A 15323-nucleotide genomic window follows, 5' to 3' on the forward strand; every position below is an offset into this window, starting at 1 on the left:
ATCTTCTTTATCCATTCATCTATCAATGGACATTTAGGTTGCTTCCAATTCTTGGCTATTGTAAATAGTGCTGCGATAAACATAGGGGTGCACTGATCTTTCTCATACTTGATTGCTGCATTCTTAGGGTAAACTCCTAGGAGTGCAATTCCTGGGTCAAATGGTAAGTCTGTTTTGAGCATTTTGATGTACCTCCATACTGCTTTCCACAATGGTTGAACTAACTTACATTCCCACCAGCAGTGTAGGAGGGTTCCCCTTTCTCCACAGCCTCGCCAACATTTGTTGTTGTTTGTCTTTTGGATGGCAGCCATCCTTACTGGTGTGAGGTGATACCTCATTGTGGTTTTAATTTGCATTTCTCTGATAATTAGCGATGTGGAGCATCTTTTCATGTGTCTGTTGGCCATCTGTATTTCTTTTTTGGAGAACTGTCTGCTCAGTTCCTCTGCCCATTTTTTAATTGGGTTATTTGTTTTTTGTTTGTTGAGGCGTGTGAGCTCTTTATATATTCTGGACGTCAAGCCTTTATCGGATGTGTCATTTTCAAATATATTCTCCCATACTGTAGGGATCCTTTTTGTTCTATTGATGGTGTCTTTTGCTGTACAGAAGCTTTTCAGCTTACTATAGTCCCACTTACTCATTTTTGCTGTTGTTTTCCTTGCCCGGGGAGATATGTTCAAGAAGAGGTCACTCATGTTTATGTCTAAGAGGTTTTTGCCTATGTTTTCTTCCAAGAGTTTAATGGTTTCATGACTTACATTCAGGTCTTTGATCCATTTTGAGTTTACTTTTGTGTATGGGGTTAGACAATGGTCCAGTTTCATTCTCCTACATGTAGCTGTCCAGTTTTGCCAGCACCACCTGTTGAAGAGACTGTCATTTCGCCATTGTATGTCCATGGCTCCTTTATCAAATATTAATTGACCATATGTGTCTGGGTTAATGTCTGGATTCTCTAGTCTGTTCCATTGGTCTGTGGCTCTGCTCTTGTGCCAGTACCAAATTGTCTTGATTACTATGGCTTTATAGTAGAGCTTGAAGTTGGGGAGTGAGATCCCCCCTACTTTATTCTTCTTTCTCAGGATTGCTTTGGCTATTCGGGGTCTTTGGTGTTTCCATATGAATTTTTGAATTATTTGTTCCAGTTTATTGAAGAATGTTGCTGGTAGTTTCATAGGGATTGCATCAAATCTGTATATTGCTTTGGGCAGGATGGCCATTTTGACGATATTAATTCTTCCTAGCCACGAGCATGGGATGAGTTTCCATCTGTTAGTGTCCCCTTTAATTTCTCTTAAGAGTGACTTGTAGTTTTCAGAGTATAAGTCTTTCACTTCCTTGGTTAGGTTTATTCCTAGGTATTTTATTTTTTTTGATGCAATTGTGAATGGAGTTGTTTTCCTGATTTCTTTTTCTGTTGGTTCATTGTTAGTATATAGGAAAGCCACAGATTTCTGTGTGTTGATTTTGTATCCTGCAACTTTGCTGTATTCCGATATCAGTTCTAGTAGTTTTGGGGTGGAGTCTTTAGGGTTTTTTATGTACAGTATCATGTCATCTGCAAATACTGACAGTTTAACTTCTTCTTTACCAATCTGGATTCCTTGTATTTCTTTGTTTTGTCTGATTGCCGTGGCTAGGACCTCCAGTACTATGTTAAATAACAGTGGAGAGAGTGGGCATCCCTGTCTAGTTCCCGATCTCAGAGGAAAAGCTATCAGCTTCTCGCTGTTCAGTATAATGTTGGCTGTGGGTTTATGATATATGGTCTTTATTATGTTGAGGTACTTGCCCTCTATTCCCATTTTGCTGAGAGTTTTTATCATGAATGGATGTTGAACTTTTTCAAATGCTTTTTCAGCATCTATGGAGATGATAATGTGGTTTTTGTCTTTCTTTTTATTGATGTGGTGGATGATGTTGATGGACTTTCGAATGTTGTACCATCCTTACATCCCTGGGATGAATCCCACTTGGTCATGGTGTATGATCCTTTTGATGTATTTTTGAATTCGGTTTGCTAATATTTTGTTGAGTATTTTTGCATCTACGTTCATCAGGGATATTGGTCTGTAGTTTTCTTTTTTGGTGGGGTCTTTTCCTGGTTTTGGTATTAGGGTGATGTTAGCTTCATAGAATGAGTTTGGGAGTATCCCCTCCTCCTCTATTTTTTGGAAAACTTTAAGGAGAATGGGTATTATGTCTTCCCTGTATGTCTGATAAAATTCCGAGGTAAATCCATCTGGCCCAGGGGTTTTGTTCTTTGGTAGTTTTTTGATTACCGCTTCAATTTCGTTGCTGGTCATTGGTCTGTTTAGATTTTCTGTTTCTTTCTCGGTCAATCTTGGAAGGTTGTATTTTTCTAGGAAGTTGTCCATTTCTCCTAGGTTTCCCAGCTTGTTAGCATATAGGTTTTCATAGTATTCTCTAATAATTCTTTGTATTTCTGTGGGGTCCGTCGTGATTTTTCCTTTCTCGTTTCTGATACTGTTGATTTGTGTTGACTCTCTTTTCTTCTTAATAAGTCTGGCTAGAGGCTTATCTATTTTGTTTTCTCGAAGAACCAGCTCTTGGTTTCATTGATTTTTGCTATTGTTTTATTCTTCTCAATTTTATTTATTTCTTCTCTGATCTTTATTATGTCCCTCCTTTTGCTGACCTTAGGCCTCATCTGTTCTTCCTTTTCCAATTTCAATAATTGTGACATTAGACCATTCATTTGGGATTGCTCTTCCTTTTTTAAATATGCTTGGATTGCTATATACTTTCCTCTTAAGACTGCTTTTGCTGTGTCCCATAGAAGTTGGGGCTTAGTGTTTTTGTCATTTGTTTCCATATATTGCTGCATCTCCATTTTGATTTGGTCATTGATCCATTGATTATTTAGGAGTGTGTTGTTAAGCCTCCATGTGTTTGTGAGCCTCTTTGCTTTCTTTGTACAGTTTATTTCTAGTTTTATGCCTTTGTGGTCTGAAAAGTTGGTTGGTAGGATTTCAATCTTTTGGAATTTTCTGAGGCTCTTTTTGTGGCCTAGTATGTGGTCTATTCTGGAGAATGTTCCATGTGCACTTGAGAAGAATGTATATCCTGTTGCTTTTGGTTGTAGAGTTCTATAGATGTCTATTAGGTCCATCTGCTCTACTGTGTTGTTCAGTGCTTCCGTGTCCTTACTTATTTTCTGCCCAGTGGATCTATCCTTTGGGGTGAGTGGTGTGTTGAAATCTCCTAGAATGAATGCATTGCAGTCTATATCCCCCTTTAGTTCTGTTAGTATTTGTTTCACATATGCTGGTTCTCCTGTGTTGGGTGCATATATATTTAGAATGGTTATATCCTCTTGTTGGACTGAGCCCTTTATCATTATTTAGTGTCCTTCTTTATCTCTTGTTACTTTCTTTGTTTTGAAGTCTATTTTGTCTGATATTAGTACTGCAACCCCTGCTTTCTTCTCACTGTTGTTTGCTTGAAATATGTTTTTCCATCCCTTGACTTTTAGTCTGTACATGTCTTTGGGTTTGAGGTGAGTTTCTTGTAAGCAGCATATAGATGGGTCTTGCTTTTTTATCCATTCTGTTACTCTGTGTCTTTTGACTGGTGCATTCAACCCATTAACATTTAGGCTGACTATTGAAAGATATGTACTTATTGCCATTGCAGGCTTTAAATTCGTGGTTACCAAAGGTTCAAGGTTAGCCTCTTTAGTATCTTACTGCCTAACTTAGCTCGCTTATTGAGCTCTTATATACACTGTCTGGAGATTCTTTTCTTCTCTCCCTTCTTGTTCCTCCTCCTTGATTCTTCATATGTTGGGTGTTTTGTGCTGTGCTCTTTCTAGGAGTGCTCCCATCTAGAGCAGTCCCTGTAAGATGTTCTGTAGAGGTGTTTTGTGGAAAGCAAATTCCCTCAGCTTTTGTCTGTCTGGGAATTGTTTAATCCCACCATCATATTTGAATGATAGTCGTGCTGGATACAGTATCCTTGGTTCAAGGCCCTTCTGTTTCATTGTATTAAATATATCATGCCATTCTCTTCTGGCCTGTAAGGTTTCTGTTGAGAAATCTGACGTTAGCCTGACGGGTTTCCCTTTATAGGTGACCTTTTTCTCTCTAGCTGCCTTTAACACTCTTTCCTTGTCCTTGATCTTTGCCATTTTAATTATTATGTGTCTTGGTGTTGCCCTTCTTGGATCCTTTCTGTTGGGGGTTCTGTGTATTTCTGTGGTCTGTTCGATTACTTCCTCCCCCAGTGTGGGGAAGTTTTCAGCAATTATTTCTTCTAAGATACTTTCCATCTCTTTTCCTCTCTCTTCTTCTTCTGGGACCCCTATAATACGGATATTGTTCCTTTTGGATTGGTCACACAGTTCTCTTAATATTGTTTCATTCCTGGAGATCCTTTTGTCTCTCTCTATGTCAGCTTCTATGCGTTCCTGTTCTCTGATTTCAATTCCATCAATGGCCTCTTGCATTCTATCCATTCTGCTTATAAACCCTTCCAGAGTTTGTTTCATTTCTGCGATCTCCTTTCTGGCATCTGTGATCTCCCTCCGTACTTCATCCCATTTCTCTTGCGTATTTCTCTGCATCTCTGTCAGCATGTTTATGATTCTTATTTTGAATTCTTTTTCAGGAAGACTGGTTAGGTCTGTCTCCTTCTCTGGTGTTGTCTCTGTGATCTTTGTCGGCCTGTAGCTTTGCCTTTTCATGGTGATAGGAATAGTTTGCAGAGCTGGGACGAGTGACAGCTGGAAGGACTTCCTTTCTTGTTGGTTTGTGGCCCTCCTCTCCTGGGAGAACAGCGACCTCTAGTGGCTTGTGCTGCACAGCTGCGTGCAGACAGGGTTTCTGCTTCCTGCCCGGCTGCTATGGAGTTAATCTCCGCTGTTGCTGTGGGCGTGGCCTGGCTCGGGCAGCTACTCCAAAATGGTGGAGTCGCGTTGGAGCAGGAGCGACTGGGAGGCTATTTATCTCCGTAAGGGGCCTCCCTGCTCCCTGCAGCCCAGGGGTTAGGGTGCCCAGAGATCCCTGGATTCCCTACCTCTGGATTAAGTGACCCGCCCTGCCCCTTTAAGACTTTCAAAAAGCACCCGCCAAAACAAAACAAAGACCACACACACAAAAAAAATTTTTAAATTAAAAAAAAAATTTTTTTAATTAAAAAAGAAAGGTGGTCGCTCGTTTTTCTTTATTCTCTGGTGCCATCCTCAGGCCTCTGTTCACCGGTGTTGCTGCCCTGTTTCCCTAGTATTGGGGTCCCTATCCCTTTAAGACTTCCAAAAAGCGCTCGCCAAAACAAAACAGCAAAAAAGCAAAAAAAAAAAAATGGTCGTGCGCTTTTCTTATGTCCTCCAGCGCCCGGCCTCCAGTGCCCGCTCACTGTTCTTGCTGCCCTGTTTTCCTAGTATCGAGGGCCGTGCACTCTGGCCCGGATGGCTGGGGCTGGGTGTTCGGCAGTCCTGGGCTCCGTCTCCCTCCGGCTCTGCCTATTCTTCTGCCGCCGCCGGGAGCTTGGGGGAGGGGCGCTCGGCTCCCGCGCGGCCGGGGCTTGTATCTTACCCCCTTCGCGAGGCGCTGGGTTCTCTCAGGTGCGGATGTGGTCTGGATATTGTCCTGTGTCCTCTGGTCTTTATTCTAGTAAGGGTTGTCTTTGTTATATTTTCATAGATATATGTTGTTTTGGGAGGAGATTTCCGCTGCTCTACTCACGCCGCCATGTTCCACCCAGCAGTCCAGAGACTGTATTTTTATAAGATTCTGACTTGAGTGTTGCTCTTTAAAAAGTGATTATATAAGTAGAGAATAAATCACTGGATGTTCTTTTCCTCCCCATATGATCATTTTTCATTTTTCTCATACATCTATTTCCAAAGAGGCATCTTTTTGTATTTTTTTGTTTAATACCATTGCTTTATCCCCAAAAATATAATATTCTATGGTCTGAAAGAAAATTCTCTGTAGGCATAGAAGAGCTTTAGCTATATGATTTTTCAAGGTAGTGATAGAAAGGAAGTGTATGAAGAGCCAATCAGAATCCACATGGAATACAGAAACTTCAACTGTGATTGAGTTTCACTCTTCATTTCTGAGTTGCTAATAAGTTTGAAAATTTGTCAGCATGAGTCCCTCAAACTATCACAAAATTAATAATGTTTAGGAGAAAACAATTTAATTCTTTGGGCACTTCTGAATGAGAAAATTTTATGATCCAATTACTTGTCTTCATGATTAATAATAAATCCTAAGTTTAATCACTGATAAAAATAGAGCAAGGAAGAAAAATCAGGCTACAAAGAAAGAGTTCTATAAAAATAGAAATTCAAATTCATATTATGATGTTATCATTATTCTCCCATAAGCTACTTTGGTTACTAGCCTTTTTAAAACAACGACAAAAAAATCAAGTAACAGCTTTTTATAGACTCCGGAAAATAGAAAGAAAAAAAGACACTTTGTTAACCTTTTGATTTACTTTCTTCCAGTGTTTTCCATTTGCACTTACACTGTTCAAACTATTTTTATAGCTTTTCCAATATTGCCCCATAGTCTTTTAAACTTTATTTTTCAATACTGTACATTCAAGAAGGTTTTCTATGTTATTATTGAATACTTAATTTGCATATAATTTAAAATTGTCATTGCTAGTATCTGCTTATATTTTAAGTTATTTCATTATGAAAAATTGCTGAAAGTATGTCCACTGCTAGCAATATTAACAATTTATGTCTATCAGTTGTCAGATTTCTTCCTGAATGGTTGTAGAAATGTATAAAGCCATCAACACTAACATATGTTTTTCCTCATAGCTTCTTTTATTTTTAATAATGTTTTCCATGGCAATTATCAGTATGAAGCCAGCTGCTAGCTATTTAAGTACTGGTAACTCTTTTTGTATCTATTTTTTTCCCAGTTTGACTTCAAAGTTGTTATAAATTGCTTTTGACTGTGTTACTGAGATCTTCCCAAATTATCTTTCTTAGATTGGACTCTCTTCACTAAGTGGAATGCCCATTAAGTCCTTGGAAGAGATTAAAAACCTCTTCCAGAGATTGTCTGTGCGAAGATCAAGCTCACCGTCTCTTGCCAGTGGGAAGGAGCCATCTTCTGGGGTCCCAAACCCCTTTGTGAGCAGACTCTCTCTCTTCAGTCGAGTGAAACCTGTTTCACCTGTGGAGGAAGAGGCCTCCCAGATGAGAGCGAGCCCCCAGGCCTCTAGTAACTCAGCTTGCCCTACAGAGGTGGAGATACAAACTAGTGATGCAAGTGTCACAAATGGCAAGGCGGAATCCCTCCCTGGACAGCCCTTAGCCTCCAACCTGTGTTACGAGGCCGAGAGCCCAGACGAAGCAGCCCTAGTGTATGCCGCCAGGGCTTACCGGTGCACTTTGCAGTCCCGGACACCGGAGCAGGTCATTGTGGACTTTGCTGCTTTGGGACCATTAACATTTCAACTCCTACATATCCTGCCCTTTGACTCAGTAAGAAAAAGAATGTCTGTTGTGGTGCGGCACCCCCTTTCCAACCAAGTTGTGGTGTATACAAAGGGGGCTGATTCTGTGATCATGGAGCTGCTCTCCGTGGCTTCCCCAGGTGGGTTCACTCAGACACAGAGGGTAGTGATGTGAAGGCCCCAGAGACTAAAAGGCCGCTCTCAAGGGCTTTATAAGAGCAAACAAGTGATTATTTGGGGGTCAGTCACACTTGGTGAAGTAGGAGAAGCTTCCTAGGATTTGGTGAGAAAGCACATTAGTTTTGGAGCTGCACAACTTGGGTTCAAATCTGGCCTCTGTCATTTGCTATGTCTTGATAAAGTTACTTAACTATTCTGTGCCTAAGTCATCAATAAATAGGGATTATAGTGCCTCTTTTATAAGTTCCTGAGAGGCTTAATAACATGATATGCAAACCATGTAGACCTTGCCCAGTGCTTAGCAAATGGTAAGAAGTATGCAGTGAAGGGCAGGCAGCTGACATTATAGTTACTGTTCCTGCTGTTCTCGATGGTGTGGGAACAGTGTTTGTGTTAAGTTCTTGGTATTCTGCTCCCCAGACAGAAAGGTACAAAGGAAAGGTTTATTCTGGGGGTCCCTTTTATAAGTGCACATTTGAGATTCAAAACTGCAAGGCCTTTTGTTTGCTGTGAGTGAAGCTATCATTCTTTTTAAAAATATGCCGATAATTGGGCAGTCTGGTGGGAATACTTGTGTTTTGTTAATTATTTCAGATGGAGCAAGTCTGGGAAACCAGGAGATGATGATAAGGGGGAGAACCCAGAAGCACCTGGACGAGTATGCCGAGCGCGGCCTGCGCACTCTGTGCATAGCAAAGAGGGTGAGGCCACTTAGCACTCCTGTCATCTCTAGTCTTCCTCTCATGTGGCCACTGCTTAGTGGAAACTGGCATGTATCAAACCCTGATCCAGGTATTGGGGAGTCCTTGGATCATGGGGTCTCTTCACAGCTTCTTTATTCCATATGCTGGTTCTCAAAGCATTTTGCCAGATGTGTGCCTAAAAGTTATAATCTCTGAGTTCTCAGATGTTTTCATCTGTCTGTGAGGGCTTTAGTATGTTGAATACAGTTTGGCTGGGAATAAAAATCCCTCCCACCTACTTTCTTTCCCCTGAGTGCTTTGTAAACAACACTCCTCTGACTTAAAGCATTAAAATGTGCTTTGGAAAGAATGAGACCAGAGACTGGCCTTAATTTTTCCCTTATAAATTCTAGTTGATTTTTTCCTTACATATTCATAAGTCTTTATCTGCAAATCCAGTTAAATTTACTAAATACTACCTCAGTATTGATTGATTCTCTATTGAGAATAACTGTGGGATGTAGTGTATCTTTTCCAAATAAAAATTTAAGTAGTAAGAAAGGGCAGAGTTCTGAGAAGTTATTTGAGGGGCATTCTTACCAGAACTGCCCCACGTGTCATGGGAGATACAGAGATAGAGCCCTTTAAGAGTGAATTGGTTAAGTTTTTGAGTCATTTGGCTCGTGGGGTGTGACTTGGATATTGACCACGTCAAGCTGCTCAGCTGCAGTGAGGCTATGCAAGCACCTTGTAGTGCCCTCCCTCTGGATAAGCCAACTACCCTGGTCCCATCCCTATAACCACTTATACCCAACTGCATACCTGGACAGCGTGCTTCCAGTGAAAACTTCCTTCAGTGAGAACTCGACTACCCATTGTATTTCAGAGTAGAACAGAGGGCAGAAGATGAAAGATGTCTGCTTAGAGTAGACACAGAGTCTAGTAAGGGCTAGTTCAAGAGAAGGATGTGCTCATTGGGGAGAGAAGGGAGTTAGCTGTAAAGCATAGCAGAGACTTTGATGAACACGGGAGGTCAAGAAACGTAACCAGCCTGCATAGGGGAACTACTCGCGGAGAACCAGGGGAGCTGCCTCCTTCCTCTTCTCCATGTCTACCCCAACCCCTGCTTGCTTTTTCTCCCTCCCTTGTCCTGAAGTTAATTTTTGCTGTGTTAGAAGACAGAGTATCAATTTTCCCTCCTTCTTCTGAGCTCTAGCTAGTAGAAATGTCAAGCAGATACATATACTTTAAAGTGCTGATACATATGATTCCTAAACTATAGGGTTCTTGGAAACCTCAATTGGACTCTATGGCTAGAACCTCAGACCAAAGTAGGGATCTCTCATTTCTTACCCAAATTCTAGTTGTTGGTAGCTGTCTCAGCGAGAGTGGCATCCATTGTAGAGTCTAGGGCACTTTATCAACCAGCTGTGTGAAGAATCATAAGCCAGCCTCACACACAGTTGTAAGAATGTAGATCTCAAGGCCAAAGCAAGACAGAAGCTTCTGCCTTTCAGTGGAGTGATCCAGCCTTTGATGAAAATGTAGCCAGATAGGTGTCACATTTCCCCCATATCAAACTACCTTGTTTGTGGGCAAGAATAAGTAGATAGAGAAGTTGCCTCACTCCATGTTGCTTTGTAAGAACTGAAATGTAGATTTTTCCCTCTATGGTAACTTGAATATAAAGGAAAAATGGGTAATTGGTTCCCTCTGCAGGAATCCCACTTATTTTATCTGGAGCAGCACTTCCCTGCTTCGCCCTTATGGCTCCCCTCTCTTTCCCTTTAAGAGTAACTAACCCGCAAACAAACCATCAAAAGATATCAGATGTGCTGTTGGCTACATAATACCTCAAACTGAATAATACTGACACCTCTTTCTCAACTGCACCATTACATTTAACTACCAAATGGAGACCTTTCCCAGTGGCATACTCCTTGGTTTAATTAAATAAATTGACCCATTTTTGTTACACACAGTGCCTAAAATTTCTAAGAGATACTGAGCCATAGGGTCCATCCATCACCAGTGTTACACTAGTCTAATAGAGAGTTTGGGGAGCTTGTGACCATGTGGCTTACGGATAAGGACGACCTGGCATAGGTGTGCCCAGGGAGGGGAATACCTAAAACAATTGGATGGCTTGGTCATTGATAGGGGTCCATCCTGGCACAATCCTGCAGGATCATAGGCCTGCCTCATGGCTCTTTCCCCTCCATAGGTCATGAGTGACACTGAATATACAGAGTGGCTAAGGAATCATTTTTTAGCTGAAACCAGCATTGACAACAGGGAAGAATTACTTCTTGAATCTGCCATGAGGTTGGAGAACAAACTAACCTTACTTGGTAAGTAGACTACATTGTATTGTCTGAATGGAGAATTTTGAAAAACACTGAATGTCTCTACAAATCAGTCATTCACCAATGCCTTTTTCTTTGACTTTGATCTAATAGATGTTCGTGGTTCTCCCCATCCTCTCCAGTCTGATGGCTACCCAGTTTCCAATTCTTGCCATTCTGTTTTCCACTGCAATGAACTAGATTTCATGGTGGGATCAGGGTGGTCATCCTCAAGATCACTTAAAACCCCAACACTTAATGTAAAGTTACGAAGTCAAATAAATATCCTGGTTCAAGAGAAGAAAGCTAAAGCTTCTTGTCAGGCACTGGATAAGGTGCTTCATATGTATTTTGTCCTTTTGAATCTGCATAAAAAGTTCTCTGTCTTATTTAGAGGAAACTGGGAGCACCAAACAGTTAATGACTTTCAAAGTCTCATGCTAGTAACTGACAGAGCTAGGAAGAAACTCAGGTCTACCCAGTGCCAGGGCCCATGTTCTTTATTCTGCACCTGTAACTGGACTAATGAAATTTATTTCCCTCTCTTCTCCTACTTCCTGATTTCCACTAAAGGTTGTACAACTAGCATTTCTTATTTCAGATTGAACTGCATCTTAACATAATCTGGAATGTTTTGCGAAATACTGGTGCCTGCATCCTGTTCCCAGGGATCCTGATTCATTTGGTCGGATGTGTGGTCTGAGCATTTGAATTTTTAAAAGCTCCCCAAGGAACTCTGAGAGGCAGCCAAGTTTGAGAACCACTGCCTCAGAGTCTGGAGATCTAGCTTCTAACACACAAAGAGACCAGCCTCTGAGTTCCATTGTTCTGATTTGGAGAAAATCCATAGTTTCAGTTAGTATCTACCCCATAGAGTACCAATGCCTACTCCTAAGTCATTTCCCTTACCGTGAGTAGTGTGGGCCCACACTTCCTTCTCTGAAGTTCCAAACTCAAAGCTGCTTTGTGTCGTTAGTGCCAAAACTCATTTGGCAATCAAATCAGGCCTGATTTGGTAAGACTGTTTATGCCTTTGTTATTCTAAATAGTGTGAACATTTGTAAGTTTTGCTGCAGAAAAATTAATATGATTGATTACCAGATATTACAAAATATATATTACCTTTTTTAAATCTGCAAAACTTGAATTCCAAAGCTTATCTAACCTCAGTTATTTTTGGAAAGGGATTATGGACTTATGAAAGCACTGAAAATTGATATTAAGTCTTACTGGCTAGAACATACTTTACCCTTGAGACTATCATAGAATTACAGAATTGGAGAGCCAGGTTACATAAGTAACTGAAACAAACCCCCTCAATTTATGGAAAAGAAAGCTAGCCAAAAAGACAACAAATAAACTTGCTAAACTCATTGATTCCTAAGACTTCCTTCCCAAAATATTACTTTGTATGTGATTTTTTTTGAGTCTTCACACTTTCTTCGAATCCCTGGAAGCTACTGGAACAGTTTGTGTAGCTCAGGATTGGGTTGACATGGTTCAATTATAGCCTAGGTGAGCTTCAGCTGGCTTTGGTTTCTCACAAGCCCTGTTGCACTTTGGTTATTTTATAGGTGCTACTGGCATCGAGGATCGTCTGCAGGAGGGAGTCCCTGAGTCTATAGAAGCCCTTCACGAAGCTGGCATCAAGATCTGGATGCTGACAGGGGACAAGCAGGAGACCGCTGTCAACATAGCTTATGCATGCAAACTGTTGGCGCCAGAGGACAAGCTCTTTATCCTCAATACCCAAAGTAAAGTATGTATAGTGACATTAAACCTCTTTTTGTTTTTTGCAAAGCTGCTGGAACATTTGCAATTTCATAAATGTAAGGAGAAAGAAAAGTGAATGACTGTTAGCTTCTTGATAATTATCTCTTTTACCCAGCAATCTGGGTTGTCCTTGGGAGGGTACCATAGTTCTTCTAAAGGTTTGATAAAACATAATGATTCAGAGGAATCATTGCTGAATAAAGACATTAAAAGAAAATTGCCCTTTCTTTTTATTTGCTTTTCTTCCCTCCACATTGGATTACCAGGGATTTGACAAGATTTAGCCCATAGAGACAAAATATATAAGTTCTGAGACAGGAATATATCTCCCTTTCAAACTGAGGGAAAGTGATGATTTCTATCAGAATCAGGCGAATAAATTAGTATTTTTAGGCTAATTCTAAAAATAGACTCAGGATTATCATGCCCTCTAGTGGTAATTCTTAGATAGTGCCCCTGATAATATTAAAATTTTGAAAACCTGTTTAAGAGAAGGAGAAAAAGATTTTTTTTAAAGAGAAAGAATTTAAGAGGCTTGGAACCTGACTACTTTTTCCTGTCCTCCCACCCACCTCTATCCCACTAATCTAACACGAACATTCTTATCTGTTAAACAGGCATTTTATATATATATTTTTAATTTCCTGATATAGTGATACTCTCTAAGATTTGTTTCATGTTGTTTAGCTTAAAAAACCTTCCTCCCTCCTTTCTCAGTAATGAAACCTAATGGGTGAGATCCATTCTGTCAAGCAACCTGCCTTGCAGAATCCTCTGGAGCTTCTCATCTGGACTGTACCTTGGGCCTCTGTCACAGTCTGCGATGGTTGGTTTGCCGTATTTTCACGGTCAGCCTCAGGCAATACCCAACTGGATCATACATTTTGAGGAAAGAGAGTTTTCCTTATTTGAACACAGAGCAGGTTCTCCTTGGCAGCTGGCAGCGACCTGGGGACCTGTGCCCCCTCCCAGTACCTGCAGGGGGTGGAGGAGGCTGCAGAGAAAATGCCTAGTCATCTTGATCACTCAGGTGCATGTGTCCTAAGGGTGGTAAAGACCCAGGTTCACATGCTTGGCCTGCCAGGGACCAGATATGAGGCCTTGGGGAGTTACCCTCTTGAGCCTTTTTCTCTACCTGTAATGTGAGAATAATGACTACTGCATAGGGTTGTTGTGGGCATTAAATGAGAAAATAATTTGTTTAATTTGCCTGGCAGGTGAAAGGGCGTTCAACAAATACTAATAAGGAAAAGTGAATTATTGGTGTTTGATTTAGACTTTGACATTTTTGTGAGCAGTAAGGTAATTAGGCTTGCGGGGTTTACTTATAAATATACAATCTGTGGTAAAAGACATTTAAAACTACAAATTGAAGAGGTATTCACTATGGACTTTTCTAAGTGTAAATGGTAAATTTTTTTTTGTTATGAAGAAGCTATTCCACCTGTGTGAGTTTTCCAAGTAACTAAACAGAACACAGTGAACATAATTTAGTTCTATGCATATAAAATGCCAGGCACATACTAGGGAATCAACCACTGTATTTATTTATTTTTTTCACTCTCCCTTCCTCAGGAGATGCTAAGAGTTAAAAAAAAGGAATTGAAGATCTTGGAGCCCAATTTGTCATTTAGTGAAGGAATTGTTCCTGTAAAATTCTCAGTGGGCCACGTGGCAATGAATATCTGGTTACTTCCATATGGCAGTACCTTAACTTTACAAATCACATCAGCTTTTATTCCTAAATTTACAAGTTGGGCTATAGTAAATGCAGCCACTTACAAAACTGACACAGTCTCCATTCTCATAAAAAGCTTGTTTCTTTTTTTGTTTTAATATAATCATATCCTGGATTATTTGCTGCACAGTGATATATAAAGGCCTTCCAAGATTTATCATTTAATTTTTTTAAGTTTTATTTTCATAATTTCATTTAAAATTATCTCCTGAAATGGTAACTCTTTATTTTCATGTTTATTAAATCTATAAAAGGCTTTTTCATACTTGATGTCATCTGACAATTATAGCAAGTAGACAGAGCAGATAAAATTATCCCCGTTTTATAGCCTAAGATTCCAAAAGGTTGTGATTTGTCTAAGTACCCACAGCTGACTACTTGTCAAGCATGCTTTTTGTATTATATTACGTGTTAGATAAACTATACATATTTATATCTATATCTAAATACAGTAGATTGCTGTTATTCATGAAGTTCTATAAAATTGCCACAAACATTGAATTAGTGAGTACTGAGCCGTTACCCTTGGGGGAAATACAGGATTAGGTTCCTGTCAGCTTCTGGTTGGCACATTTTTCACAACCAGTCAATACCTAACCCCATTTCATGTGTGTTTATGTTTAAAGACACCTTATTAATATATTTATTGATTTCATTGACACTGAACTCACGACCGACTGTACTGTAACACATGCCTGAAGGAAGCATATGTTAGACGCATACTTGCTCCATAGGGCATATCCCAGCCTTCTTGAGGATGGAGCCACTGGACAGAGGCACTTCAGCACTAGGCCATCTCAAACAGTGAAGTCACCAAAAAGCACAAAAATGTGAAATGAAGGAATGTGTTGAATCGAAAAGAAAATGAAAATAATAGTTACCTTCTCACATTCTGTGTGTCATGCATTATACTAGAAACTTTTCATATATTATTTCACTTGTTCCTCACAAAAATATTATGATGTTGATATTTGTATTTTTCAGATGAGAAAGTTGATGTTCAGAGTTATGTAATTTGCCAAGTCAAGCAAGTAGGAAACAGCAGAGTAAGACCAAAGGGCTCTTGAGATGAGTGCACAAAAAGAAATTCTATGACTGTTTCTTGATTGTAGCTGGGAGGGAGATATCCTCCATGCTTTTGGCTGATTCCCA

General features: G+C 40.1%; 1 protein-coding gene across 4 annotated transcripts in view; it reads left to right on the plus strand.

Annotated features, from left to right (window-relative positions):
* ATP10D (ATPase phospholipid transporting 10D (putative)) overlaps positions 1–15323 on the plus strand; it is a 118655-nt gene that overhangs the window by 80360 nt on the left and 22972 nt on the right. For all 4 annotated transcript variants that reach the window (XM_036892582.2, XM_036892584.2, XM_036892583.2 and 1 more), the window contains 4 exons: positions 6983–7592; positions 8227–8333; positions 10540–10666; positions 12235–12419. In XM_036892582.2, the coding sequence (XP_036748477.2) occupies positions 6983–7592; positions 8227–8333; positions 10540–10666; positions 12235–12419 (1029 nt within the window). The remainder of the gene's footprint in view (positions 1–6982; positions 7593–8226; positions 8334–10539; positions 10667–12234; positions 12420–15323) is intronic.

Source organism: Manis pentadactyla, chromosome 5, assembly GCF_030020395.1.
Source record: "Manis pentadactyla isolate mManPen7 chromosome 5, mManPen7.hap1, whole genome shotgun sequence".
In the NCBI taxonomy this organism is placed as follows: domain Eukaryota; kingdom Metazoa; phylum Chordata; class Mammalia; order Pholidota; family Manidae; genus Manis; species Manis pentadactyla.